Source organism: Electrophorus electricus, chromosome 13, assembly GCF_041902795.1.
Source record: "Electrophorus electricus isolate QZ-2024a chromosome 13, ASM4190279v1, whole genome shotgun sequence".
In the NCBI taxonomy this organism is placed as follows: Eukaryota; Metazoa; Chordata; class Actinopteri; order Gymnotiformes; family Gymnotidae; genus Electrophorus; species Electrophorus electricus.
The window spans coordinates 11,048,564-11,076,545 of NC_137509.1; the positions used below are offsets into that span (position 1 = coordinate 11,048,564).

The 27,982-nt window shown below is 41.6% G+C and overlaps 5 protein-coding genes and 1 long non-coding RNA gene across 22 annotated transcripts in view; 2 read left to right on the top strand and 4 right to left on the bottom strand.

The window, feature by feature from the left end:
* Positions 1 to 2,641: 2,641 nt before the first annotated feature.
* Positions 2,642 to 3,718, bottom strand: gpha2 (glycoprotein hormone subunit alpha 2). The gene is made up of 3 exons (XM_027013998.3): positions 3,399 to 3,718; positions 3,118 to 3,302; positions 2,642 to 2,755 (listed from the first exon to the last, which is right to left on the bottom strand). The coding sequence occupies exons 1-3, from the start codon at positions 3,685 to 3,687 to the stop codon at positions 2,651 to 2,653; spliced, it is 579 nt and encodes a 192-aa protein (XP_026869799.3). The 5' UTR covers positions 3,688 to 3,718; the 3' UTR covers positions 2,642 to 2,650.
* Positions 3,719 to 7,325: 3,607 nt separating this feature from the next.
* On the bottom strand, positions 7,326 to 11,979 carry majin (membrane anchored junction protein). Its single transcript, XM_027013997.2, has 8 exons — positions 11,879 to 11,979; positions 11,491 to 11,539; positions 11,335 to 11,410; positions 11,031 to 11,153; positions 10,927 to 10,955; positions 10,260 to 10,369; positions 7,843 to 7,894; positions 7,326 to 7,506 (listed from the first exon to the last, which is right to left on the bottom strand). The coding sequence occupies exons 1-8, from the start codon at positions 11,977 to 11,979 to the stop codon at positions 7,327 to 7,329; spliced, it is 720 nt and encodes a 239-aa protein (XP_026869798.2). The 3' UTR covers position 7,326.
* Positions 11,980 to 12,492: 513 nt separating this feature from the next.
* On the top strand, positions 12,493 to 14,518 carry zgc:101765 (aldo-keto reductase Mvan_2161). Its single transcript, XM_027014007.3, has one exon. The coding sequence runs from the start codon at positions 13,000 to 13,002 to the stop codon at positions 13,864 to 13,866; it is 867 nt and encodes a 288-aa protein (XP_026869808.2). The 5' UTR covers positions 12,493 to 12,999; the 3' UTR covers positions 13,867 to 14,518.
* Positions 14,519 to 14,830: 312 nt separating this feature from the next.
* badb (BCL2 associated agonist of cell death b) lies at positions 14,831 to 19,852 on the bottom strand. Of its 3 annotated transcripts, none has more exons than XM_027014006.3 (4): positions 19,698 to 19,852; positions 17,306 to 17,452; positions 16,773 to 16,951; positions 14,831 to 16,544 (listed from the first exon to the last, which is right to left on the bottom strand). In XM_027014006.3, exons 1-4 carry the CDS (start codon positions 19,777 to 19,779, stop codon positions 16,404 to 16,406), a joined length of 549 nt encoding a protein of 182 aa, XP_026869807.2. In that variant the 5' UTR covers positions 19,780 to 19,852; the 3' UTR covers positions 14,831 to 16,403. The 3 variants fall into 3 exon arrangements, with proteins under 3 accessions (XP_026869807.2, XP_026869806.2, XP_081551238.1); XM_027014005.3 differs by lacking the exon at positions 19,698 to 19,852 and adding an exon at positions 19,283 to 19,651; XM_081695112.1 differs by lacking the exon at positions 19,698 to 19,852 and adding an exon at positions 17,769 to 19,268.
* A 1,349-nt stretch (positions 19,853 to 21,201) lies between these two features.
* Positions 21,202 to 24,445, bottom strand: LOC145643557 (uncharacterized). Its single transcript, XR_014115979.1, has 4 exons — positions 24,325 to 24,445; positions 23,224 to 23,663; positions 22,539 to 22,605; positions 21,202 to 22,433 (listed from the first exon to the last, which is right to left on the bottom strand). It is a non-coding gene; the product is annotated as an uncharacterized LOC145643557 (long non-coding RNA).
* The window catches only part of exoc6b (exocyst complex component 6B), a 60,946-nt gene continuing 56,215 nt past the window's right edge, over positions 23,252 to 27,982 (top strand). For 14 of the 15 annotated variants that reach the window (XM_035536675.2, XM_035536676.2, XM_081695101.1 and 11 more), the window contains exon 1: positions 23,252 to 23,391. In XM_035536675.2, coding sequence (XP_035392568.1) covers positions 23,300 to 23,391 — 92 coding nt within the window. In that variant the 5' untranslated portion in view covers positions 23,252 to 23,299. Of the gene's footprint in view, positions 23,392 to 24,910; positions 25,014 to 27,982 lie in introns of all 15 variants that reach the window. The other variant, XM_081695106.1, reaches the window with a different exon arrangement.

Sequence of the window (27,982 nt, forward strand, 5' to 3'; positions counted from 1 at the left end):
CGGGTTCACATCTTTCTTAAAAGAAGTACAGTGTTTAATCGTACAGCGATGTTTACAGTGCTTTGCCTTCCTTCCATTCTTTAATTTTTTATTCTTTTGGAATTACTACAGTGGGGACAAAGCTACAGTTAACCCCTCTGCACTCCTGATATTCTCTAATATGTATTAAACTCCTTTCAATAGAATTATTTTTTTTTCCCTTTGATGTTTGATTGTGGGAAAGGTGATACATGGCTAACGGCCGATAATTTGAGTCTAAACGTTAGGATGACGCCTGTTTGAATTGGAGGAATTGGAGGAATTGGAGAGGAATTAATTCCAGGAATCCACTGTAAAAAAGGCCCTACTGCAGGAAGAGGGAGTTAGAATAGAATTGTTTTCTGTCTTTCTCATTATATGCTGAGTCATAGGTTCCTCATAATGTCTCTCACTCCCTGCTGGAGACCTTTGACCTCTGTTCCCTTTGTGCTGCTCGGGGCTTTGCCATCCTGACGACCCTGGAAGATTCGATGGCAGTGCTGTGTGCTGTTTCTCATTTGTGGGGCAGCAGGCTGGCTCCACACACACACACACACACACACACACACAGGTAACCTGGAGCTTACACACACATATACACACACACACACACACACACACACACACACAGACACACACAGAGGTAACCTGGAGCCTTCACACACACACACACACACACACACACACACACACACACAGAGGTAACCTGGAGCCTCCATATACACACAGAGATAACCTGGAGCTTCCAGACACACACACACACAAACACACACACAGAGGTAACCTGGGGCTTCACAAATACAGAGGTAACCTCAGGGATCACACACACACAGAGGTAACCTGGAGCCTCCACATACACAGAGATACACACACACACACACACACACACACACACACACACACACACACACACACACACACACACACACACAGAGGTAACCTGGAGCCTCCACACACACAGAGGTAATGTGGCACATCACAAACACATGCACAGAGGTAACCTGGGGCTTCACAAATACAGAGGTAACTTCAGGCATCACACACACACACACACACACACACACACACACACACACACACACACACACACACACACACACACACAGAGGTAACCTGGAGCCTCCAGACACACACACACACACACAAACACACACACAGAGGTAACCTGGGGCTTCACAAATACAGAGGTAACCTCAGGGATCACACACACACAGAGGTAACCTGGAGCCTCCACATACACAGAGATAACCTGGAGCCTCCACACACACACACACACACACAGAGGTAACCTGGAGCCTCCACACACACACACACACAAACACAAACACCCACAGTTGTAATGTGTAGTGTAGAAGTTGTAATGACATATTGGTAATAAGTGTAAGGAAGTGAAAGTGAAAACATTTATGATTTATATTTATGATTTAGTTTATATTTACTACAACCATTGTGCTTATTTTTAAGACCATGTCCCTGGCTTCTGTTTCACTAGATCTAGAGTTTAAATGTTTAACAAAAGAAACTCATATCATCTATTACTACAGATACAATATATATACAATATATTTGAGAATAGGGTGATTTCCTTTACAGACGAATCCTGTAAGTTATGTTGTACTGCGGGTCAGAAACCAGTTTCAGAAGCACCACAACAGCCACGTGTGTTATGTGACCCCACCTGGTTACCAGGCTGTATTCCCAGAGTGTCCCCACACCACCCACAGGCACTGCGGTGTGAATACACCACCCACTCCTCACACCACACAGAGTGTGAGACGTTGTGAGGGAAACAGACAGAGTCACATGGTACGCCCGCACACGCACCACACATATATGGCCACACACACAGACATACACTCGTCCCACAAACACACACTCGTGTGAGATTGTATTAATATTAGTTTGAGCATATTAATAAATGATTATTTGTATTACGCAAGACATTTTTGTGTGATTTATCAACGCTTGTGTGATTTCTAGAATACTATTGCTATTACTTTTCATGCATTGTCTCTACTTCACTGACATCACACTGAGATTAATAACAGTAGCCTCTTTGGTCCTGATAAACCTCAGAAAAAAAAGAACAGAGTTAAGGAATTAAAGAATTTGATTTAATTAATGGTTTATCACATTGACTTCTCTCACACAGTAAGATTTACTCTTATACAAAAGACATTAACTCTAAAATATAAATTACGTATATACAACATTTACTTATGACATCTGTTAAACATTGAAATCTGGTTTTACCTTGTGGTTTGTTTTTTGCATAGACACAGTGTTTTTTTCTGCAGTAGTATTAATGGGTTGTTGTTATTTCTGTGCATTGACACCATATCCAAATAAATCTGTCACATTGTTAAAAAACAGCCAAAAAATATATATATACAGAAATACATCATATTTGACATGCTTGAGTGGGTTCAGATGTGTTTGTAATAAGCTGCTCTTAGCAGTGCATGTTCCCTCTCTCTCTCTCTCTCTCTCTCTCTCTCTCTCTCTCTCTCTCTCTCTCTCTCTCTCTCTCTCTCTCTCTCTCTCTCTCTCTCTCTCTCTCTCTCTCTCTCTCTCTCTCTCTGAAGCATGCCCTGTGATGCAAAGCAGACTCAGCCATTGTTGCTATGGAGGCCTAGTAACGGGACTTGCGGCACATGTCACAGCGACAAGCCTGTGCTGTCAGGATCTCAATGTCATCATAGTGATAGTCTCGGGGGCATTCCATGCGAACTTTGACCTGTGGGAAGACAGAAGTAACCTGTGATGTCATAGGTTTACTGTGAAACGTATATAGGGTTTAAACTATGTAGCTGCATGCCTGTGTGGAGCTGCATGGGTGCTGAATGAACACCTCTAGTGCTGAATTAACTTGTACTGTTTATTAGACTCCAGATGGACTCGTATGAAAGCTGTAGGCGTTAATTCAACATTGGGCATTTTGCAGTGTGGGTGGCATAATTACGACAGGAACCTTGATATCTCTGTGCGACTGTGATGCAGATCGCGTCGCTGTATTTTTTCACTGCATAGGTTATAGCTGGCTCGGTATGAGCACGGCGGGAGAGCAGTCAGAGCGCGTACAGCGTCGTGTCAAGGTACCTTCGCCACCTGCCTGATGGTGCAGCAGCGCGAGGCGGAGGTGATGCTGCGGGTGAAGTTGGAGGCCAGCAGGACGGAGTACCGGGAAGGGAAGGTGATGGACTCGCAGTAACCCACGCAGGCGAACACTGTGCGGCTCCCCTGACACGTCCCTCGACGGTCACTCCTGATGGTCACGTTAAACGCTGTGAGAGGGAGAGAAGGAGAGAATGACATCAACATCGTCTCTCTGACGCTCTGTGTTGGGCCAGGTGTGTGTGTGTGTGTGTGTGTGTACATACGGTACAGGTGGCAACCTGGACGCAGTACATCGAGACTCCAGCTGAACGGCGTCACCAACAACAGAAGCATTACGGGCAGCGGGATCATGAATGGGTCAGAGGTCACACGCCGCGCCATGGAAACAGTAGCCTGCACTGGGCACAAATGGAACATGTGCACACTCCTAATAATCCATACGAACCTACTGTATTTGGCGGCTTTTTTTTTTTTTGTGCACGTGAGAAGTCGATTTCTGAACTTTTTATATCTGGGCCTTTCCTGACTTACGTGGACAGCACAGACAAACATCACGGTGTGTTTGGATATAACAAGGCTAAGAGTTCAGCCAGTTCTGAGTGTGAACCCTTTTACCAGTCATTATCTTCCATCTTCCAGCCAAATCCTCTTCAGCTGTACATCAGCCTGGATTTCTGACAGGATTTCAATGAGCTTGTAACGACTGCAGCAGTTTACGTGTTGGGCTTTAAGAGTGAAGCCCCCTTAGGTCAACATCTTTGAGAATACTGACAAAGCAGGTGTTATTCTCCAGCCTGACACTCATTCTGCCTTGCTTTTGGGCTCTTATAGTATATTGAGCAAATGTCTCATGGTTGTGACACGGAAATGGAACTAACACACTGATTCTAAAATACTAATATAAGGCTTTTTTTTTTTGTATTTACTATTGTAAGTGTCTTTTGGGATACAATGTGTCACATATCCCTCTTCTTCCCAGTTTTCCAACATTTCAGAATTGGGCCGATTGTTGTCTTGAGACACTACTAAAGGGTGTCAGATTTCACTGTCATTTAGGCCATTCTCCCCTTCAAATGGTACAAGGGTTTCCATGTAGTGAGATGTGTTGCTTGGTTTGAATCACTCAAATCCCTGACAGTACTGACTTTAAATTTCTTCAGAGTACTATTCACCCAGAAAATTTTAATGAACATGAATCACATATTGAACCAATATCAGCAATATTAAAAAGTCACCCTGGTCTCCCAATAAGCTTTTACACACACACACACACACACACACACACACACACACACACACACACACACACACACACACACATTGCCATATATAGATAGATATCAAGCCATGTGACTAGTTACATGATGCAATAAATAAGTAAATAAGCAAATCCAGAATGACAATAAAATAAACATGAAAAATTGTTTTCAGTGTGGCAAAGCCATGCAAGATTTTACTACTACTCATTCTAATAGTCCTTTAGCATGAAAACTGTTTTCATGCATTTGGACAAATTGAAATGAAAAGCATACACAGGAATATAATAATACATACATCATGAGCTGAACCTTTGACTAATAAAAGTCAGCAGGCTATAAGTAACAAGATTTCAGTTTACCTGTTGGTGTGGCTCTTGGGCGATCCAGGTGTGTACAGGTGAGCGGGGAGTGAAAATCAAACGAGTATGTGTGTACACGCACGCTCCAAGCACTCTGTCTGTCTACTATATAAGTGGCACAGGTAAAATTTGGCCTTCGGTTTTCCACCTAGTCACGCCCACTTACTATCCTTTATTCAGATTCGTTGTGTGTATATGTGTAATAAAGCCCTTCTTCATGCCAGTGTCCACTGACTGCACTACATCACTTTCCTCCAACCTGCCCGGCTTGTGATCCAGCAGCTTTTATGTCTAGGGCAAGGACTGAATAATCAGTATTTCCATGTTTTGGTGTCCCACTAGAATTTTATTCTTCACATGTATGAGGCCCCATGTGTAGGCGCAAGTGTGAGTGTGTGGCTGTTAAGAGGCTTCATGTCAGTCTGGTGTCTAAGCAGGGATGACCATATCCGGTGTTTTAGAGCAGGGAACTCACCAAACTGGACTTATGCCCACCAACACTAACCTAAAACAGAGACTCTGCATGTAAGCTCAAGTGTGTGTGCATGTCTGCGCATAGTTGGAAGGCTCCATGTCACGTGTTAAACTGCGTTACACACCCAAGAGTCAGAGCTTTACTCTTTTAAGTTGGTTCTTTTCTTTCTCATGACTTGTCTTTTCCATAACTCATATCATTCTAATCTACAGAAGGAAGAAAGGTTAGACAAGGTCACGAAAGGTAACTCTGAGTCTTAAGAATTTGTATATGGGTGTTGCCCAGCAAGTAGAATAGCATCAAACTCTCCAGTCTAGTGTTTCAGTGTAAACCAATGTGTTACACTTTCAAAGGTTTAGATATCACAAGGTTTATGTCGACTATTTATGGATAAAAGATTGATGAACTTAATGTGCCTGTGAATGTTCTGCACATATTAACTACTGATCCTTAAGTACACTTCACTGAAAAACTCAAAGGAAATTCCTGCAGTGAGTGCCCTAAATAAAGAAGAAATCTCTTACACATTTACACACACACACACACACACACACACACACACGCGCGCACATGCACACGCACACACACACACACAGAGACAAAAGCCCCTGAAATAGAAAGTTACCTAAAATGGAATGAGTGCAATTTTGCCACCTCTCAAGATTTATTCACAAAAGTGATGGTTTCTGGTGGCAATAGCATTTCAAAATAAGTATTTCTGCATGAATGCTATAATCTTTGTGAACTAAATCTAAGATAATCTTATTATTTGCAGATACTGACCTATATTACTTCTATTGAGATGCTAAACAAAGACAAGGTATCTGGAGTCTGGAGACAGTGTGTTTTCCTTTTGACAATGATTTAGAACTGCCTGTTTAGGACCACCAGTTTTTACTTGTGTATTATCGCATCATTATCGCCTTATAATTATCAGAGAAACTGTCTCCTTTCTGAGGAGTTTACAGAGAACATGACTTACAGGGTGAAAAAAACAATATGTGACTTACACCACAGTACATTTTAGAGGGGAAAAAATGTTGTCATACTCTCCTTTGTCGTCATGGCACCAGTAATACCAGCTTAAAGTGGAAGCGGACGCATTAATATCTTTTTCATGTTCTTGTGTTTCCAGGTTACAGTGTTTCAAAACCATTTGAAAATACAAAACAACAGAGGCAAGTCTGGCTCCGGGGACTTGAGTCATGCACCCAAAATTAGCACACTTTGAACACTGAATCTAATTGTTCTATACTGTAGGCTGTAATAATGTTGGTTGAAGGCTGTTGTCAGGTAAACGTGTGAGCGGTAGGAAGGGCTGACACAGGGGAGCGAGTGCATAAGACCTAAGCACACTTAGCACAGCCGATGACTTCATTGAGTGTTCCATCAGGCACGTTTGTAAGCTATGCTGCAACACACACACGCGTGCACGCATACACACACACACAGACACACACACATACAAACACACACACACATACTCACACTTACAGTTAGGCTTACTAAGAGAGTGACAGGTAACAAGTGGAATTTCCAACTCAGAGACATGTTTACTGAAAAATACATATCTAAAGAAACATGAAAAAATTTATTTAATAAGGTTGAAATGTAAATCTGTTACACAGATTCTGAACTGAAAACAAATGTTTTGTTCTATTTAAAAGAATGCACATTTAAATAATCTTGGCAGCATATCTTAAAATGTGACATAGTTCCAGCACTGGTAATTCTTGAATGCAAAAATCAGTGTAGTGAATGATATGTCAAAGCAGCTGGAAACATAGTTTTGTTATGGTACCAGTCTCAGTAGTTCCTGCTGAAGAGCAGGGAGAGAGAAACCAATGCACTGCTGCAAGAAACCAACATGACAAAGAAAATCATCACACTTGCCACCATTTAAAAAAAAACAACACTTCAGAAAGCTCATTGTACTCATTCTTCAGCACTGCAGTGGATCACGGGAACTACTGGACCCATCTGGCCTGCTACTGATGTCCTGTAAGTTTACTCACCTGGCCAGTCTAGTGAGGAGACCAGGCTTTTCTCTCACTGTGGAATTGGAGTTGGACGTCTCAGGGGCTTCCTGCTTATCTACTCAAGAGTCCATTTCCATCCACAACATTTGGATTTCTATGTGTATGCTACAGGAATGACTGCAGAAAGCAATGGTATGAGAGTGGAGGGGATGTTTTTGTTGAATACGTGACTCACCTCCACATGCTTGGGTTTTGGCACCTGGTGCAGGCTGGAAAGGCATCTCTGAATCAGCATGTAACTGTGAGAGAAAGAGTGTGTGTGGGAGCATGTGTTTGTGTGTGTGTGGGGTGGGGGGTGGGGGGCAGAGAAAACAACAGAAATGATGGATGTTTTGGCTCTTAACTCTATCATGGTTTAAATAAAAGCAAAATGTGGCCATTGTCTTATTTTTATCAGTTTCTATAATTAACATAATGGAGCTAGTTATGCCACATGAGTGGGTAATGTGTCAGGTTGTTTGCCCTATGGGTGCAATAAAGCACGATTAAGCACTGAGCCAGGCAGACAAGGTTGCTGGATAAATGATAAACAGGGCTGCATGCACTTTCTTTCAAAGACACATATAGACACAGACCTTACTGCAACAAAGAATCCCTTCTGCACTGTCAGCCACGGAAGGGGTCTCTCTGAGAGAGAGAGAGAGAGAGAGAGAGAGAGAGAGAGAGAGAGAGAGAGAGAGAGAGAGAGAAAGAGAGAGAGAGAGAGATTTTCTTTTAGTTGATGCATTCAATCACTGTTTCCATTTCTAGCACATTTAACATGAACACAAAAGGCCTGTTTATGTCTGCAGGTTGATCAGCCTGAGGCCATCCCGAGCACCTGAAGAAGACTGTCTATTTTGTACCTGGCAGGAAGGAGGACTGTGTGAATGGCAATTACTAATGTTTCTAACAGAACAAGCCTACAGCTGCATTCACCCTTTAAGCTCTTCCCTTGCCCCGATACAAAACCGAAGTGAATTAATAGAGTTTGTCATAATTCTCTTTCGTTGGTTTCTCAATTTGCCCCTTTTGGGGCCAGGATGTTTTTGTAACAGCGCTCTGATTGTGTTGGGGCTGCTGAGCTGAGTGATGATCTGAGTGAGCTGGTGCTGCACGCTCAGCCTCCTCCACTCGACTGTTTCATTAGTGCAGCCTCACAGCTGAGCACTGCACACACTCACCCCATGGGACAGATAAGTCACCGCTCATGCAAACGCCACTCTGAGCTCGATCTGCCTGCTGTCTGCCTACAATGAAGTCTGTGTTCTTAGCATCAAAGTGATTGACAGTAGTTATGTAATTATGGTTACACTTCAATATCCAAGAGAATATCGTTGGTGTCTTTTTGAAAGAGACAAAAGTGATCTGACACAAATAAAATAGGTACTGCTTCAGTTGTTAAGAGATTTTTCTTTACAATATAGGGCCCCGTCTTCAGCAGGCAATAGGAACAACTCAAATTCTGAGCTGGGTGAAGTGGAACTTTAGGAAGTGTGTGATGATTAATTTGTTTCTTCTCAGCCATTCATGTTGTCTCATAACTGTAAAATAGCTGCTCTAAGAACATCTGCATCATTATTTCAGCGCTGAAAAGGCTACTGGAAAAAGGGTTTGAGGACTGTGAGTTTGAAGTCTTTCTTACCCCCGTATTTTAATACATTAGGTAAGGTTGAAGTTAGTTATAACTTCTTACATGTAGCTTATTACAATGTTAAGCTTCAACATAAAATATGCCAGTTCTCTAATCGCATCCATCTCCTTCCATAAAGTATCATGAATATCAAGAAAATCATTCTGTAACACATGGTAACTGCTGACCGTGTCCAGCATGCATTTTGTTTGCAGCTGCTGGTGACATTATCAAATTATTATGCTGCATTTACACATTGTGCTGAGTTGTGCTGTGTTCTGCTGAGTTCAGACCATAGGTTTAGACCATAGGATTAGACATGGTCCTTGGAGATCTTAGCATAACCACTTATATCACCTCTAAAACGTGTGTAATGCGAGGTACGCAGGACACAAAGGGACCAAAACACTCGGCCCAAGGTCAGGAAGATGCCATTATGTTGTCTCATTGCAGGCAACAGACTTTTCTCACCCTCAAAGCCATTGCCACATAGCCATTAAAAAAAATCTATGACAGTGTTAAAAAAAACCAAAACAAAACCCCACAACCACATTAGTCTTTCCAAAACACCAATGTTGTTTGTCCAGCTATTATGAAACGTGGTAAACAAGTAAGCAGGAATAGTTAGGTAGTACATTGTTTGTTAATTATCAAAATATTAGCAATAAGAACAAGGCAATAATCACCTCAGCACTCTAAAAAATCAGATATTTTAATGATGTGCTGTGAGGATTCAGACCCAGACTGTGCTGGGTGAAGTGGAATAGTGCAGCGGTGTTTTGCTGAGTCACAACATTCACACCCTAACAAAAGTAAATATCACTGTATTAATGTAGGCCAATGCAGACCAGTTGTTAGCAAGTCACACCAACTGATGTGCTGTATAATAGCAAGTTAGTTTAAATATTACTGCAGTATATCATCTCTGTTTATATTGTGCAGTCCTATCAATAAGCTGTCAGTGGCCTTTGCAAAATAACATAGGGTAAAAACAAACAGAAATGTAAGAGAATAAAAACAAATGCTCACAGTGTATTTGACTGCAGTTTAAAGACCCTGAGCAGTTGTATCAACAAATTCATTAATTCATTTAACACACGCCTTTATGGGAAGCAAACAACATAAGGAATTTCCAAACATGGGGTTTGTTCAGGGCTGTCACCACTCAATGAGCACTCACTACTTTACCCTATATTTATTTCTGTTTAACCAGTGAAAAATGGAGACACTGGAGCACAATGAAGGTGTGCCAAGGCTGAAGGTGTGCCGGAGAAAATGTTGTAACAGAAATGGCTTTTGTTAGGAGAAGAAAAGTGTAGAAAGGTGACATAGACGGTCCACGGTGGTGTGACATACACGGTCCACATTTTCAACACTTACATGTGGTTGCCCTGGCTTACAGTGCCCTCTTGTGGTTCCTCTGTTCTCTTGCGCTTTGGCTCACTTGCAAAGCCAGTAGGTGGTGGACCGGTCAATATATTCTCTCTACTCTATGGGGTGAAATATAGCCATTTCAAATGTTGAGGCCATACACATGAAAAAGAACAAAAACAATCACATACCATTAAATAAATTAGATTCAGTAAAGAAAAAACCTGAAATTAAACTACCGAAGTTAATAATGTTAGCATTTTAGAACAGATTATATTTTTAGACCAAGGTATAAATCTTAAGCAGCATGACATAAATGTATATCACACTTGTATTTATGCACAATAAAAAGCAGTTACATGTACATTACATGTCTCTGGAGATGTAGAGTCCAGAGCTCTACATGCCTCTACTGATTTTTTTTCTCCACAGTGCAGAGCCAAACTGTCAGGGTTTATTTAAATTCTGCATTTTCTGTGAAAGCTCTGTAGATTTCACAGAAAAGCAGGTGGTCATGTGTAATCTCTCTGACATCTAGCTAACTGAACTATACTGAGGTTGTCGAGAGGATGTAACTGTATGGGCGTAAGTGTTAAGTGTGAAATGGATCTGGAATACGGGCTGCTTAAAACACACTTGTGTCACAGACGTGCCTTAGATGATTAAAACTACTCACTGGTGGGATCCATTCGTTCGCACGGTTCACTGAAAAACGAGCAGATGCACAAGATAATTAACACAAATCACTGTGCTGTGTGTATTCTACGGACACGTGCTCACCAGTGTGCGGAGGGACTTTCTCAGTTGCCTCTACATAGAGTGTAATGAGGTAAGGGTAAGCAAAAAGTTTCACGTGACCCCTCCTGAAGCTCAGCTCAGACACTCGCTTCCATCGGCTCTTATCTGGAAGCAGGGTACTGATCAGAACAGCTCAGAGGAACAGAAATACAACTGTTTCTTAGGTTTTAGCTAGACTCTAACAGATGACGGCAATGCACCCTTTACAGGGTAGTAGAAATAAAACAGCACAATTCCTCCACTGTAAGAGGTACAGAGGTAAAGGGTAGGACTTTAAAAAGCATACAGGGGAAGATGCTGAAATGCTGTGTGGTGAAGGGCTGAAGACTGCTCAGGCTCATCAGTACAACTCGTACTGCATGCTGTAAGACAACGATGCACAAAATAGAGTTTTCAAAACTGTTACTGATAATGGCAGATGTGACTATGTTCTCTCCATTACCTCCAGTTCCTCATTGACAAACGACCTATCCAGCATCTCTTCTTCTCCACTATAAAAGGATCATACTTATTTTAAACATGGCAGCCTCTGTGTTGGGGCCCTGCTCTATGGAGCACGAGCTAGTTCATTTGAGGACTATAAAGCAATTTGATTCTTCATCTCATGTGAGCTGCATTTTTTTTTAGAAAAAAAAGTAAAAATAATAATCACTTCATAATATTGTTTGCTTTTTTGGTGGTAAAAATCACTGATTGGTCTTTTAAACATCCATGGGTATGCTCTCAGAAGGTTAAAAAAGGTAGTATTGTTTTATAAATGTATAGGTAGCTAACTACATTTCTGCTAATTTTATGAAATAAAAATGGAGACTGGTTTTGTCTTCTCTTGCCTCTTTTTGCTCCCTCGCCTTATCTTGAACTTGAAGACATGGTGGCCAACCTGAAAGAATCTAGTTTCAGGTAAAGGGAATGAGAACGCCTGAAGCGGCATACTCTTCAACTAATGACCTGCTGCGAAGAAAGAAACTGGAGTTACCAGTCATAAAAACTTTAATGAGGGCCCTGAAACCTTTAAGATTACCACAGCTAGCTAGCTATGTAGTTACCCATCTAGCTATCTTAGGAATGGCCTATAACTCCTTGTTGTTAACGCTTCTCTGCAATGTTCATCATAAAGTCTTTAAATGAAGCACTCGTAGCTAACAAGTGACAGAATCCAATAACATTTTTTTTTTGTTAAAATGGCATAGTAAAACAATGTAAAAGTTCTAAAAGTAACATATACAGTAAGTAGTCAAGTACCGGAGTCCAATTTGTGACAGCCAAGTGAGGCAGCAAAACATTTAAAGAGCCGTTAAAGCCGTTACGCACACAGACATTCCCGCCTCTAGTTTCTCTCACTGCCATCTGATTGGTCAATGGTTCACATACCGTCACTGGCGGAAGTTCTGCTATGGTAACGAACACCAACGTTCCGCCTGTATTGTCCTCACATGATCAAGGTAAGACTACGCATGGCTGTACAACATAAACACATTTTGGAATATTTTTGTATTCGGTCGTGTAAAAATGTAAACATAACGAACTATTAACGATGTAAAACGTGGCCCGTGAACTCTAGTTTGGTTTCCACGAGTTGGTCGGTTTGAATGTTGAAGTTCTATTGTGATACTTGGGGGCTTTTGATAAATTGGTGTGAGTCTTATTAGCTAGCCTAGCTAACGTAGCTAGTCAGCTAGCTAATGGGCTCTGTCTAACCTTGATAACGCTGAGTAGTCTATGCTGTCTAACTATTTATCCCAATGTGCTTTCTCCTTCGCTGTAGCTCTTGGTTTTGCATGCAGTGTCATGCAAAAAAGCTAACTTTTCTCCCCGTATCTGGCTAGTTTCTCTCACTTAAGTTTACGTTACTTGCTTGCTATTTTATCTTTACCCCCATGAGGACTAATTTTAACCATATGTTCATCAAATCAGATTTGGGCCGTTCTTTGGTCAAACGCCTCGCTTCCCAATGGCGGACAACAGTTCTTCTGTCCTGCTCAACACCGGGGCACGGATGCCTCTGCTAGGTTTGGGTACATACCGTCTGCAAGGTACTGAGGACACCTACCGAGCTATGGATGCCGCATTGACAGCAGGTTACCGAGCATTTGATACGGCAGCAGTCTACCGCAATGAGGCGGACATTGGTCGGGCTCTTCGCATCCTGCTGCCTAAACATAGGCTTTCCCGGGGAGATGTGTTCATAACCAGCAAGCTGAGTCCCAAGGACCAGGGCTGCAAAGCCAGGGATGGCTGTATGAGGAGTCTCGAACAGCTGGGGCTGGACTACATTGACCTGTATCTTATCCACTGGCCTGGTACACAGGGTTTGCATGTGGAGGATAAGCAAAACACAGGCAACCGCTCCCAGAGCTGGGAAACCCTGGAGGAATTCCATGCTGAGGGAAAGTTCTGTGCTATCGGAGTGTCAAATTACACCACAAGACATATGCAGGAGCTCCTGAGGGGCTGCAGAGTCTTTCCAGCGGTCCTCCAGGTGGAGTTCCACCCCAGGCTGGCCCAGAGGGAGCTCCGAGTGTTGTGTGAGGAGAGTGGAGTGAGTTTCCAGGCCTACTCCTCCCTGGGGACTGGGGTACTCCTCTCTGATCCTGTTGTTCAAGAGGTGGCAGCAAGGTGTGAAAGAACTCCATCTCAGGTTCTTCTCAGGTGGGCTGTGCAGCAGAATGTGCCCGTGCTGCCAAAATCACGCCAGCCTAGTCGCGTGCAGGAGAACGGGCGACTGTTTGACTTTGAGCTCAGTGACAGCGACATGGTTCAACTTTCTGCTCTGGACTGTGGGCAGAGGTTCTGCTGGGACCCCACACTGGTGGTTTAGAACACCTCCAGACACTCTTCAGTGACAGAAACAGTATCCTGGATGATAACACTTTTGTAGGTCAGCTGCTTTAGCTGAATATTGATTGTTGAATAAATTGTTGGTTTATGAGTTTATTTCAAATGGTCTGCCTTTTTAGATAGAAATATAAGAAAATTGTCAGAGGTATCAAATTCAACAACAAACAAAATTCTGATAATGTTTCTTAAACTCAGTGCTTTTAATAAGACTCCCATTAATATGGCAATACTTTATCACTATAGTTCTAATTAAAAGACAACAATTCAATTTGAAAACTAATTTGCATATATCTCATCCATATTCACTTACATTCAGCTGGTAGGAATTAAATTCTATTTAGTTAAAATATGTTTAGGAATCTTATTTAAGTCTATATTGTCATTAATGAGATTACATTTACATTTAGCTGATGCTAAATGTATGACGTTTATCCAAAGCGATTTACAATTATGACTGAGTACAATTTGAGCAATTGAGAGTTAAGGGCCTTGCTCAGGGGCCCAACAGTGGCAACTAAATTCAAGTACCATAGCCACTGAGCTACCACTGCTCTCTCCCCCCCGATATTTCAACTTTTATTGTGAACATGGAAATGAGAAGCAAAAAATAAATCCTTATGTGGCCAAATGGACTGAGTTTTTACAGTGAATGTTTAGTATATAAAGATAAACATGAAGCGTTACCAACATATTTGCAGCTATTACTGGTAACCTTTGCTGTCACTGGAATGTTCAAATCTGGGATCTAAATAAGAAAGGTATATGTATGTATTTCTGTTGCTGAGATCTGAAAATCACCATTTTCAAATAATTTTTGAGTGGTTATTGATGATTTACTGTTTTTACTTAAGTTTGTATTTTACAAAACTACATTCAAAATATGTTCTTCTGACAGCTGAATTATAAAAAACCTGACTGATGGAAAAGCAAGAAACTTTTAGCAGTTCCACTTAGTAAAAGATTTTTATTTCATAATGTAGTGGTCATAAAAAATATAAAGGTATTAAAATGCATTTCAGATTTACATATTCAAGTAATAATCAGTGATGATAGTAAGGCCCTTGCTGCCACTACTGAAACCCAAATTTTCTTGTGGTTTTAACTGAAACTTCTGCCAGGTTGCAGAAGGTTGCAAGAAAAGTCATTTTATGGCTCACAGGAAGCAGAAGACAAACAAACTTGTTCAAAGTCCTTTTTCCAACCCTGTACACAACATCACAGATTACAAACAAGATACAGATATCAAGTCACATTGTCACAAAGACTAGTCATTTCATTAGATCAAAGATCATGTACAGTAAACCTTCCTTAATCTTTACAGATCGTTTTCAAATTGTTCATTTGTTAAAAAAATCCATAAAGGTAAGGCCATATCCATTGTGAAGGAGAACAAAGCGAACTGCAAAAAACACAAAACATTACCCTTGGTAATTTTTTTAGATTCTATTATCCCACTTCTGAAGTATTTCTGAAAAACATTACAATTAAAAACAGCAAATGACATTGTGTATGTTTACATACAGATAATCTGATTACTGTGATTAATCAGATGAAGGTGAAAATGTTAAGGTGTTTACATACACTCAGAATAATTCTTTTCAGTTAGATGAGTATAGATGACTTGATTGGGGGTTGGGTTATGTTAAGTTGGGTGTGGAAATGACAAATAAAATGACATTCTGTCCATCGACACATTTGGACAATGTAGGTAAAAGCTGTAACTTGCTGTGTTTTTATTATTCTTTGCTTCCTACTGTACTTATAAAAACATTTACTGTAAACCCTTATACCTTCAGCAAGGGTAAAAGCTTCTGTAACGTTCTGTAACATACTGATGCAGCCTGCAAACTCTGCAGGTCTAATGTTAACCTAGGTGCCAATGTTCTGTGCTTTATTTTGTGAAATAGCTGTTTCTCAGTTAATTGCATGAGATTCAAGTTTTAGAGCATCCATGCATCAAACCACCAAAAGAAATATTATGGTTTGACCATACCACAGTAAACTGAAAATGAGTATTTGTCAGTAAATCGACTGACAAAAAACCTAGGTTGATTACATATTCACTCTGATTTTGACTTTATGGCAATTATGACCAAGATAATGCAAAAGATGTTGTTATAATCAGAATGCTGCCTTATTATGATTATAATATTTTAGCCTGCATGTAAATGCACTGATTGTTTTATGCTTCTTAATGCACCAATAGGTTTGATTGCTTTTACACACTGAACTAATTGGTCTTCCTTGCAAACCAGTTTGCATAGTTTTGCTCCACAGCTCTGGAAGAGAGACCAAGGAAGGAATCTACTTCCTCCTTTACTCTATCTGACACAGCAGATGTCAGTGAAAGGAAGACTGATTTTGATGGGTTTGATTGGCCTCCAGCTATTTCAAGTAGGAAGTCTGAAACAAGCCAGTCAGGTCAGAGCACTAGTTCTTTACTGTCTCCTGGCCCTCAGTCCATCCTCTCTTTCCTCTATGTACCTCTGCGTGAAGAGTTCGCTTGCACATTATTATTTATTCTGCAGGGCGGGTATCTGGGGCTGTTACGCTGCTGCTGGTCTCGGTGTCTGACTCTTTGTGGCTCCAGAGGAAGGCGAACCAGCTGGGGGATGTGTGCATCTGACGAGCTGCTCCTGCGCTCCTTGCCCTCTTCATCTGTCAGAGTTTAAAGATGAGATAATACTCCATGTGAAGGAGGAATAAACGCACAGTTACAGTTCAAGTGGAAAAAAAAAAAAGCATAGCATTTATTGCAGAAGTGTAGGCTACTTTGTCAATGTGGGTATTCTCGATTTTACAAAACCTGGAAAGTGTTTTAATCTCACAGCTGATTCACTTATCAGGTCTCCTTTATATTCTTGTATTATATCTAGAATCTCTCACCCCTTTGTCCAGTAAGGTGTCAAACTCATCGCTCATCTTCCTTAACTGTCTGCCATATTTCTTGGCTGCCCACAGAATTGGGGGAGCTGAACGGGAACGACGACGGAAAGACTCAGCTCCTGAGTCCTGAAGCTCCGCCTCATTCATTGAGTGATTCCTCTGCCTCGCCGTCCATTCTCCTACACATGGTAACAACAGGCAATAGGGTCCAATTAACTGTTGCACATAGTAGTAAGACAAAAATGTTTGTGTGCCTGTTATACACCTGAATCCAAAATACAAGTTTCAAAAGCTAAACACTGTATGGTCACAAATACAGGAAACATGACACTCCAAAAATGGAAGGCCCCTGTTTGAGTTGGCCCATTGCCAACACCTTAAACTACCTATCCAAACAGGTTACTCACAAAAATAGATTTGCTTTTAATTAGGGCACTTGGTGCTTTGTATTTACACATCCTGGATACAGAGTAGATGACGTAATGAAGGCTCCTGAATATTGCCCACAGACCCTAGCCTAGACACTGACTCACCTCTGAGTGTATTAGGTACGTGTAGGTGTTGCTCAGACTGTGAAGGCTCAGGTTCCTTGCTGTCCCCTTGCTGGTCTGTGTCTCCTGGTCCTTCAGATGTGTCTGACTCTGTGTCAGATATAGTGAACATCTGAGCCATTGTGAAAACTAGAAGAATAGAAAAACATACATCCTGGTCAGGATTTTGAGTCGATTTGTTGAATGTGCTAGCTGGCTAAATACGGATTAAAAACTTAGACACACCATCTTATAGCAACATTGTTTCCCTTTTCACATGCATATTTACTGATTCATGCATATTTACTGTCTTTATAATAATCAGATTTGATTCTTTTAAATTTGTCTCATTACATGACAAATTTGTCTTTGCCACATTGCATCACAACATCTCAATATATAACTTTAAAATGCTTCACTACCTAATAATTAAGACAATTTATAGCCATAAAAAGACTATACAAACATTTGTTTTATCCAGTGGTAGCTCAGTGGTTAAGGTACTTGACTTGTAATCGTAAGGTTGCTAGTTCATGCCCCACCACTACCAAGATGCCACTGTTGGGCCCCTGAGCAAGGCCCTTAAGCCTCCATTGCTCAAGTTGTGCTCAGTCATAATTGTACGTTGCTTTGGATAAAAGCGTCAGCTAAATGCTGTAAATGTAATCCAGTGGAGCTTTATAGGCTTCAACATGGTCTATTAACACCCTAATATGCTCGAGAGTTAATTTAAATCAGAAATAAACATGAGAAAAATGAAAGTCCCTATCTGGGTGGAGTTTCCATATTCTCCCACAGTCTTTTTTTATGTGTGTGTGTGATGGTTGGTGCTCTGTCCTGGTCTTAACCTTCTCCCCTTCCCCTGCAGTCCTCCAGGGGTCTGTGGTTTCCGAGAGAGAGTACGCTGTGTGACAATTACCTCCTGCTTCTCATCGGTATGTGAGTGATTGTAAAAGCTTATACATGTCTGCATCATTGAGTATGAGAAAATCACTAAATGAATTTTAATAATAATAATAATAATAATAATAATAATAATGTCTATTGCTACAATCATGGAATAGAATATGTGAAATCTTGATCTTGGACTCTGAGTTACTAAAGACCATTGAAGATGGAAGTCGATTACAAACGTTTGATCTTGTTGTGTGGTCCTTTACTTAACGCAGCACATAAACTGGCCTTGCATTGGCCAGAGGAGCTCATGACCCACAGCAATGATTTAGCCACAACTCTCCTCGTCACAATTCAATACTTCTGCATAAATTGCACAAAACAAAAAAAAACATTCACCGACTTAATCCTAAAACCAAAACAAATCTAGTTAACTATATAATGCAAGGAAACATTGTAGATAGCTAGCTTTTGATTCAGTTTAAAGGTGCAGGAATTACTAACGACATTCATCTGTCCACAACAACACTCACAGATTGACTAGCTAACGTTAGCTAGTTACATTATGCTGACTGGATAGTTACTTCCGCCTTACAACTTGACTAACTTAGCTAGCAGAGCTTTCTATCCACATTGCTCATATTTTCAAATATAAAGTAATTGTTGCACATTTGCCTACTATCACAAAACATAGACGCAGCAATATTATAACCTAGCTCCCCGAATTTAGTAGCTGGTTAGCCAACGTAGGTTAGCTAGGTTAACTGGCTGGCTAACACGCAAACCCGCTTCCTGGATGTGATGGTTAACGCTAAAGATCTGATTTGCGGGATAGATTAACGTTTTGCAAACAATACAAATGTATGTATATACATTTCAGTACCACAATTGGATTCGTGAACGAATAGCTCGACGATGTTTACAGAGAAAACTCTTCTTTCTCTTCAGCTAAGTGTGCTAACTATATGCTAGCTGCGCAAGCTTTCTTCTCGGTCTCTCTAACTTAAATGACCTAACTTTTTCGTCTTAAACGTGAGAATGAACGGACATGCTTTTTCCGTCAGATAACGAAACGTTATCCCTTACCGACTTCTGACAGCTGACCGGCGGCTGATGTGAACTCCCGGTAGCTAACGCTAACGCTCCTACTCGTTTGGTCTGCGGGTGGTTGTTGTTCTCGGTGACGCGCCGCACAAACTTTTCTCAACCGATCGAAGTCAAAGCTGCTGTTAAACATGCGACCGACTGCGAAAATTAACCACAGTTGTGCATCAAATTTTAAATCCGTTCTTTTGTTTTTAAAAGATTTAAAGCCCGTGTTTCAAAAATGTTTAGCCTACATTAAAGAAACTGTACACTATGCGTGTATTTACTAAAATATGAACCCATACGGCTCTAAGTGTCAAAGATCAACGCCAAAGTATGAATTTTACACAAGATGAGACGTTAGCTTTCCTGCGCCAAACTATTAAGGTTTTCCCATAGGACACAACCCACTTACTTTTCCCATCAACGGTCGTCATGTAAGCGCCCCCCTTCGTGGGTGTCTCACTTTGGGAAAGCTCCACAGTGAGGTCCGGCATCCCAGACCCTCAACCCTCCATACTCATTTTAAACCACAGACTTGCTACTTATCTAACCTCTAAAAAGTAAAAACCTACTGGCCTCCCCGGTAACTGAATCCATACCAAGCCCCACACAGTTAAAGCATACATAGAGGAAGTATCCTGTGAGTAAATGACAAATCACTTTTGTAAGTCGCTCTGGATAAGAGCATCTGCTAAATGCCATAAATGTAAATGTGAATGGATTTACTATTCTAGACATGACAGTCCATTCACCTGCCCAGTCCTCTACATCGCACACTGTAGAGCCTCGGCCACTTCATCTTTATGTGGTATTACCCCAACTAGCTCGCACTCTCCTCATCCACACTGACCTTTCAGCTACTTCTGGTCGTTCCTTTGCAGCTACCCAGAGCATACTACCACTAAGACCAAATTACACGAGCAAAGGATAATTTTCTTGTTTATATTTCAATTACCAAAGGTTTGCTGTCATCAGCTAAACCAAGATCCAAATAACGATACCTTGTTCTTAGGCAACTGGCAACCTATAACATTAATGAGATAAGGTTACAGTTAACTATAAGCTTGTCTTTGTGTTTGCATAAAGAAAATATTTATTATTACAGATTTATGACTGGCCAAAAATCAATGGGTTGCAGATATATAGCCTATTATTGCCTAAGACCACGTATTTGTGTCTATATATTGTTTTATGTTATGAGTAAGTGCTAATTTGGATGCATAATTTAAAGGTAAGTGCCTAGTTTGGTACATGGATGTAACTTTCATATATCTTATCACTGAATAAATAAATATAAGCTTTGAAGTGTTCAGAGGAAAGAAAAAAACTTTTAAAAAGCTTTAAGCTACATTATCTATTTTGCCCATAGACAAGCTTTTTAAAGATTTACTGAGACACTTGGCCTGAATAAAAGTTTTGATTTTGTTATTTACAACTAGGGCTGTAACCATAATCAAGGTTCATACTTTAACCAAACTACTGAATATCTTCAAGACTCATACTCTATTTTTTATTTACCCTTATGGGTATAGCTTTTATGTCTTATCGCACTCTTACTTTTTACTAACTTTTGAACATTGAATGCAAGATTTTTCACTTCATTAATTTTCCATCATTCAATTCTTCCATAAACTCTAAAAATACTTTAGAATAAATAGCTTTGAATAAAGTTAGACAACTTTTATTTACTGAAATATTTCACTTTAAATAATTATATTATGTAATAATTTTACTTGGCCTGTTTACTTATTTGCCAATTTCTTTTCAGCTGAAAATACATACTGAAGCCCAGTGGCGATTCTAGTCTGTTGGGGCCCTAGGCAAAAACTCACAGGGGCCCCTTTAGGAAATTCTGGTCTCATATTGTCTTTGCAAACTTTACACATTGCCACTGCTGTAGTTTAAGGTTTGTCAGCTCTTGGGAGCCCCCCACTGGCCTGGGGCCCCAAGCAGGTGCCTGCCTTGGCTGGTGGCAAGCGGCACCTCTGCTGAAGCCTACACCAAATCAACGTATGGTTTCATACTGGTTTTAATTATGGTAATACCATATTTTTAATTGATTTATACCAATTTTAACCTGGTTTACTCTCTTTCTGTGCAACATTTTTGCATAGTATCTGATTAAAAAACAAACAAAACTATTAAAGAACCAACAAATCATTTTAACAAATATGGCATTGCTAATGTTTGTATGGTAAGCTAATGGGAATATTAACACAAAACCCAACTTTAAGCTTATATTACAGTTAACTGTCCCACTGTTTTGAGAGACAAAAATTGTATGCGTTTAGGCTACTTTGTTTAACATGGAAGTAAACTGTGGCAATTGTATGACAATAGAAGTGTGGCTAAGTCTGTAGCCACTAATTCTCTGAGGTCAGGTGAGATTCAGTTATGTTGCTGTTGATTGTTCTGGAAGCCTTTTCCCAATGTAGGGAGTGTAGGGAATATTATCAGAACATTAACATTCAGTTGCATAATTGTATATACTTATGGAAAAATCTTTGTGGTACTGATAGCTAGCCTGTTTACAACCAGTGATATTAAAAACATCTGCCTTCATGTGTCTAAGATGCCTCAAGCTTTGCTTTGCACTTTGCACAATGCACATAATGGATAAAAGCATTAGTCTGTTTGGATTTTATGGCTCTTACAAAAGACAATGTTAAAATCACTTTCTTTGGTTTGAGTTATATGGCTTTATCTGCATTAACACAATGAGTTTTTCAATCATTTTCTTCTTTAGATTCATTGCACAACATCCGCCACCATGTTCAGTACACTAAGTGCACTGTCCATACTTTTTAATCAGTGCCATCTGTGCGGGTAATCTACACCCACTTCTTCCACTTTGCTTTCTTGGCTAACAGGCACACCACACCTTGTTAAAATGTACATAAAGAGATTTCTGTGACCTACAACACATTAATCATAGCCATAAAAAACTGTTTCTTAGAAGCAGTCAAGTCTAGTGCAAGTATTTTCTCTGTCTTGCCCTATGTTGGCCCGCAATTGACAGTTCATTGATATTTGACTTGTTCAATCGGATACCCTGTAGGTCTGTATGAAGGCTAACATGAACGTTCAGTTGCATATTTGTAGATATGTAGGGAAAAATCTTCGAGGTCCTGAGGTGCTCATAGCTAGCCTGTGTACAAGCAATGGTGTTAAAAACAAACTTATGCCTTCATGGGTCTAAGACTCAAAAGGCTTTACATTTTAAAGAGACATTTTCCTGTCATTGAAGTATTACCAAGTAGCAGATGATGTTTTACCCTCACTGTGCTCATGTGTCTTGTTTGCTGTTATTGTGAAGTATTCTGAAACAACAGGACATAATAGAATATTGTTTATATGATAGCCTACTGTGATCCCATCAAATAATTAATCTAAAAATCATGCAGAAACAGCATTGTTCTAGAGGTTTCGATCAAGAAAAAAAAAACAAAAAAAAAAACTCATGCACATTAACATATATATTGGAAGAGATCAGAGAACAGTTATAATTGAGCCAAGTAGATTTACAATTACATTCAATGATTTAATTAGTGAAAATGCGAACTACTACAGTCCTCCACCAGATGTCGTTACCTTCGACTGTATCACTTAAATTAAGTATTTTTAAGCATGGTTGACTATCCTGCTTTTTAATTTTTTAAACTGCAGTTCGCCGCGATCTACTCTGTGAGTACTAAAAAGAAAAACGTAATTTGACATGAAACATGCACAACGCACATAGACTAACTGAAGCATTAAAATGTTAACAATAAAGTGTTCCAGTGGCGGACAAAAAAAACAAAACCAAAAAACCCCCCAAAAAAACCCCCACCAATCACATAAGACAAACGAAAACTTTACCTAAATCTAACAACACTTTCTTCATTTTCTTTTTAATTTTTTTCCCCCCAGAGTTAATACCAAAAACCAAACACACTAACTAGTGCCGGAAGTTTCCTCCCCTAGCTCCTGCTCCGTTGAAGCGGCGCAGACGAGCGGCGCTCGCGGGGCGTGAAGATGGCGCAGAGCGCGGACACCGCGGCGGAGCACCAGCGGATCCTGCGCGAGGTGGAAAGCACCGACACCAACTGCCTCGGGCCGACGCTCAGGTAATTTGTCGGACGGGCGGGGTGGGAAGAGGCGACCGAGTTGGGAGAGAAGCGCTTGAAAAACGTTGTCGTCTTCTCGCTGTAACTTGGAGACTTCCAAAAAAACAACCCCAATCTCTCCTGAACTTGTCACCCAGCTAGCCTGCTCACACGGAGCCGCAGACCGTCCTCAGTATTCAGATCACATCCGTTGGGTCGTTAGCCGCTCCCAAATCCTCAGTGAGATTGACATAGTCATCTTTAGGTTTCCCCTCAAACAGTTGTAGATTTAGCTAGTAACACACACACACACACACAAATATATATATAATATATATTTAACGAGTACGACTCTCGGAACAGAATTTCAGCAAAACGGGTTTCTTGGCCAACTTGCCATCTCTTGTTAACTGGCTAGCCTGGAAGCTAGTCGACTAGCTGAATGTTTTGGGATGCGCCAGTAATGTGCAGTCTTTCACATTTATTTAATATGGGTAAAATGTGGCGGATTGCCTCAGGACGATGCATTTGAAACGTTTAACACGGTTAAACTAAGTGACTGACCCTGCACCGGTCTTACTTGTCTGGCAAGCTTTGAAACTTTACTCTTTGATGTTGTATCTTAAGGGAAACAAAAACTGCACTTTTGGAGGACGACCACTTTGTGTTATCTTTTAAAACGTGCACGTTACTCATTAAAACAGGACACTGGACATGTGGCTCTTCAAAGTCATGGCTTATAACAGATGGCTTTATCAGCATTTTCGTTTTTGCGTTCACTGCACAACTAAGTGCACTGTCCATGCTTTTTAATCTCAGTGCACTTTCATATTGCACTTTGCTTGCTAACAGGCACACCACACCTTGTTTAAAAATACATGGGGACATACAAGACATTAATCATGTAGCCTTTAAAAAAAACAACAACAAAAAAGCTTGTATGAGTGTTTTCACCCAGTCATGCCATCTTTGTTGGCCTGCCATTTGATGGTTCATCGATGTGTGACTCATTCAAGCTGTGGTCCAATGAAACGTTCATGCAGCAGTGACAAGCGGTCACTAATTTTAGTTCATGGTGCTGTTGTGAAGGGTTGTTGTATGTCCTGCCTCAGTGGGTGTATGGTGACTCCTGATAAAGGTCTTGCATTCATATTTAGTCACTCATATGCAGTGGGGTGATAGCCAGGGGACTCGATGCTGATCCCTTGCATGGTGGTGAAACACATGTATCTTTTATTTGCATACTACATCAATGAAATGCTGAATCATTGTCATGTCATCAGACTTCTCTGGGTGACGGTTTCTGATGTTCATGTTCTAACGAGATTCATGCGGGATCTGATCCTCGGATCTGTCTTGGTCTAAATTAATGGAATGGGGTTCTTTTGGAGTCTGATGGCACTAGCATTGCTCAGTCATGAACAAACAAGCATATCCAGTGTAACTCAAATCTTTATTGTGTCTCATGGAGAGCTCCACACTCTTATTTTTCTTATACTGACTGTCTTTCTTTTCTCTTCTGTTTTTTTCTTTAACTGAGGGTTGCTGTTGGACTGTGGGGGGGGGTTCCGTTGCAGTCCAAAAGACTCCTCTAACTTTGAGCTGTGACAGCTGGGTTCGCCTGTATCAGTCACCAACACATGGTAGGCCACGGCTGTCGACGGCTGCTGAGACGAACCGGCTCGCTGCACGGTGCCTTGCGAAGGAGGCTGCGTGAGGAGCTGCCCCCTCGGAAAGCTCAGCTTGGCAGCTCCACGCTTGACCTGTTGGTCACAGTCATGTGTCTGCAGCAGGGCTCTACATCAGGCAGCCCACTGTCGCCTGTTTGCTTACGCTCACCATGTCCAGTGCTCCTGGAGTTGCTGGTGCTTGTCTTTGTTTGATGCTGTTTTGGATTGTTTTTTTTCTAAGAAGTCCAGCGTTGTTTCTGCATGGTATGTAATGTCTCATGCATTGTTTTCTCCACTGCCATAACAAACACTTTGTCCAGCTGGGTCGCCTGTGCAAGTATGTTTACATATTCTCTTTCACTTGTACCCTAATACAGTTATGCAGTTAGCGAGTGTGTGTGTGTGTGTGTGTGTGTGTGTGTGTGTGTGTGTGTGTGTTGGAGAGGCTGAGCTGGGCGTTAGACTGGTTCGTGCTCTGTGGCTGCTGGTAGTGACTCAGTCCTGCCAGTCTGCCCTGTCTCATCTTCCCACTCCTTGTAGCCTCTCACACACTTGTGTCCAGGACTATTTTTATTCTGGCATAGGAGAGGATAGTCCAGAGATGGGCGTTTGTGCACTTACAGACCAAAACACGAGGGTCTTCAGCCTATTTACAAGCTGTAATAAAACGTAAACACCTGAATTTATTTTGATGTGCAATGGGCAAGTGACTTCTGTTTTGCATTAGCAAATGTGAAAGTCTTGGTGTGTGCGCATGCGTATCTTAGCATGTGGTGGCATTCCTGCAGCTCAGTATTTTACCTAAATGCACACACACACAGATGTTTTTGTATGTTCCACATTACTCATTCATGTTGCTGTTGGGTTTGGTTTTCTTTGTTTCCAGATAAAATGGCAGTGTTTGGTTTTGGTCAGATTAGTGAATGGCTCTCTGTGAATTCTTCGTTCGGATCCATACTTCAGTGAGTAAACATGATTCATTAATAGGGCTTGAGTCACCAGGACACTCCCTTGGAGCAAAGAATTATACCAGTTAGAAGCTCTAGAAGCTTCTGTGAGACCTTGGGTCTGCATGGGCCGGATATGGACAGCATATTCTGGAGAAGGGCAGCTCCCCCACTTTGTCAGGGCGGGCATGTGAGGGGAGGGGGTGTTTGCAATATATTGAATCTTTAAGATCTTGGATTTCCATCCCAAATTTGGATGTGCATGCGTTGCAGTCACCTCCCACTCTTGCTCATAAACTGTATGTAGATATGTTTTGTGCACATGTCACTACGCCCAATGTCTAGAAACATTTATAGGTAATTGGGGTGGAGAGGGTCAGGTCTGTTATCTCTGCCAAAGCATTAAGGTCCACTGTGCCAGATATGCTTACCGGAATCATCACCTCCTCTCTCTCACACACACACACACACACACGCACACACACACACACACACACAAAAACAGCTGGCACGGATTGCCTTTCTGCAGTGTGACTTTTGCCACTTCTCTAATGAAGGGAGTCTGTATTTTGGTATTCAGGCATGCAGAGCTGACCCTGCAGCAGACTAGACGAAGCGGCGCACTCAGACCCGGCTCTCGTGTAACAGCAGGAGTGGTTGGGTACTGGGTCGCGGGGCGGTGACTCAGCCCCAGTGACACCAAGCCTTTGGCAAGCAGTGATGCGTGGATCTGCTTCATGCCACGCATTGTGCTTTTGGTAAAGATGCCTGATCCTTTCTTTGCACATTATTGCATTTTTGGCCTTGAAATGGGCTGCAATAAGCCAGTCGATTCTCCGAAGAATTCCGGAATGAATTATGTTTCCTGCACATCCCGACCCATATTTGGTGTTGCGCATGTGTGTTTAGTGCCTGCTGTGAAGAATCAACCTAAGTTGGAACACTGAAATAAAAACATGCTAATATGCAAATGTTAGCAGTGTTATCTGCTTCGGATAGGGAAAACTACCACTCCCACTCTCTTAGGGAATTTGGAACAGACATTTCAAAGCCTTTGGCAGGGTTCTTAGAAGGGAACCATCTTCAACCTAAGGGAGGAAGCGAATGTGAATTGTGGGTAGAGAGACCTTATGAAGCAACACTTCCATTATTCCCAAGTGCCGTTTCGTTTTCCCTTTGCACGTACAGCAAACCTGCGTCATTGACACGCTCGTGCAAGGCCTCCGCAGTGCCACGTGAAGTCTGTCAGGGTCATCACAGAGGGTGAGCCATGACTGCAGTCTCCCCTCCTCACTGCACGGGACGGCGCCCAGCCCGCCGCCGCTGGCCATGATGTACCTGCAAACAATACAAGCTCTGATGCAGGAAGCCCCTCGCAGATCGCACTCCGCTGCCAGGGCCTCGACCGAGGACGAGGAACTGAGACGGGGGTCGGAAGGAAGACAGTCATCAAGGTTCTGTTGAGGTGGAAAAATTGTTTCCATCGGGTGATCGTAAGGCGGGCCCCATGACGTCTTTTGAATCCGCGAAACATGCTAGTGCGTGTCCCAGCGGAGAAAGCGCCGGGAGCTGATTTCTGAGTGGGAGGTGCAAGGCGTCCTCTGGAACAGCCCGCGAGCTGAAGCTACACTATGGTGGCTGATGTTGGGCAATATGCTGGGGGTGGGGGTGGATGTGTGCACACCCTCTGCTCCGTTTGTGGGGCAGCCCGTAGGAGCACCGGGTCACCACAAGAATGCAGTCTGGCCTGCAGCCACAACTCTCACCCACTATGTGCTGGTGCCCCTGCTACAACGCTGAGGCTGGTTTCTGCTTGGCCCTCCAGACAGGGTTGGTGCATGTTTTCGTGATTTTTAAAAAAAATTTTTTTGGTTCATTTTCTCTCATCAGTGGTCGTAGTGGTTTAACAGATCAAGACCCTGATAGACTGAACAACTTCGCTGAGCCCAGCTGTGGCTTTTGTTCTGGTCTTAGAGTTTCATCATAGGAGGAGCA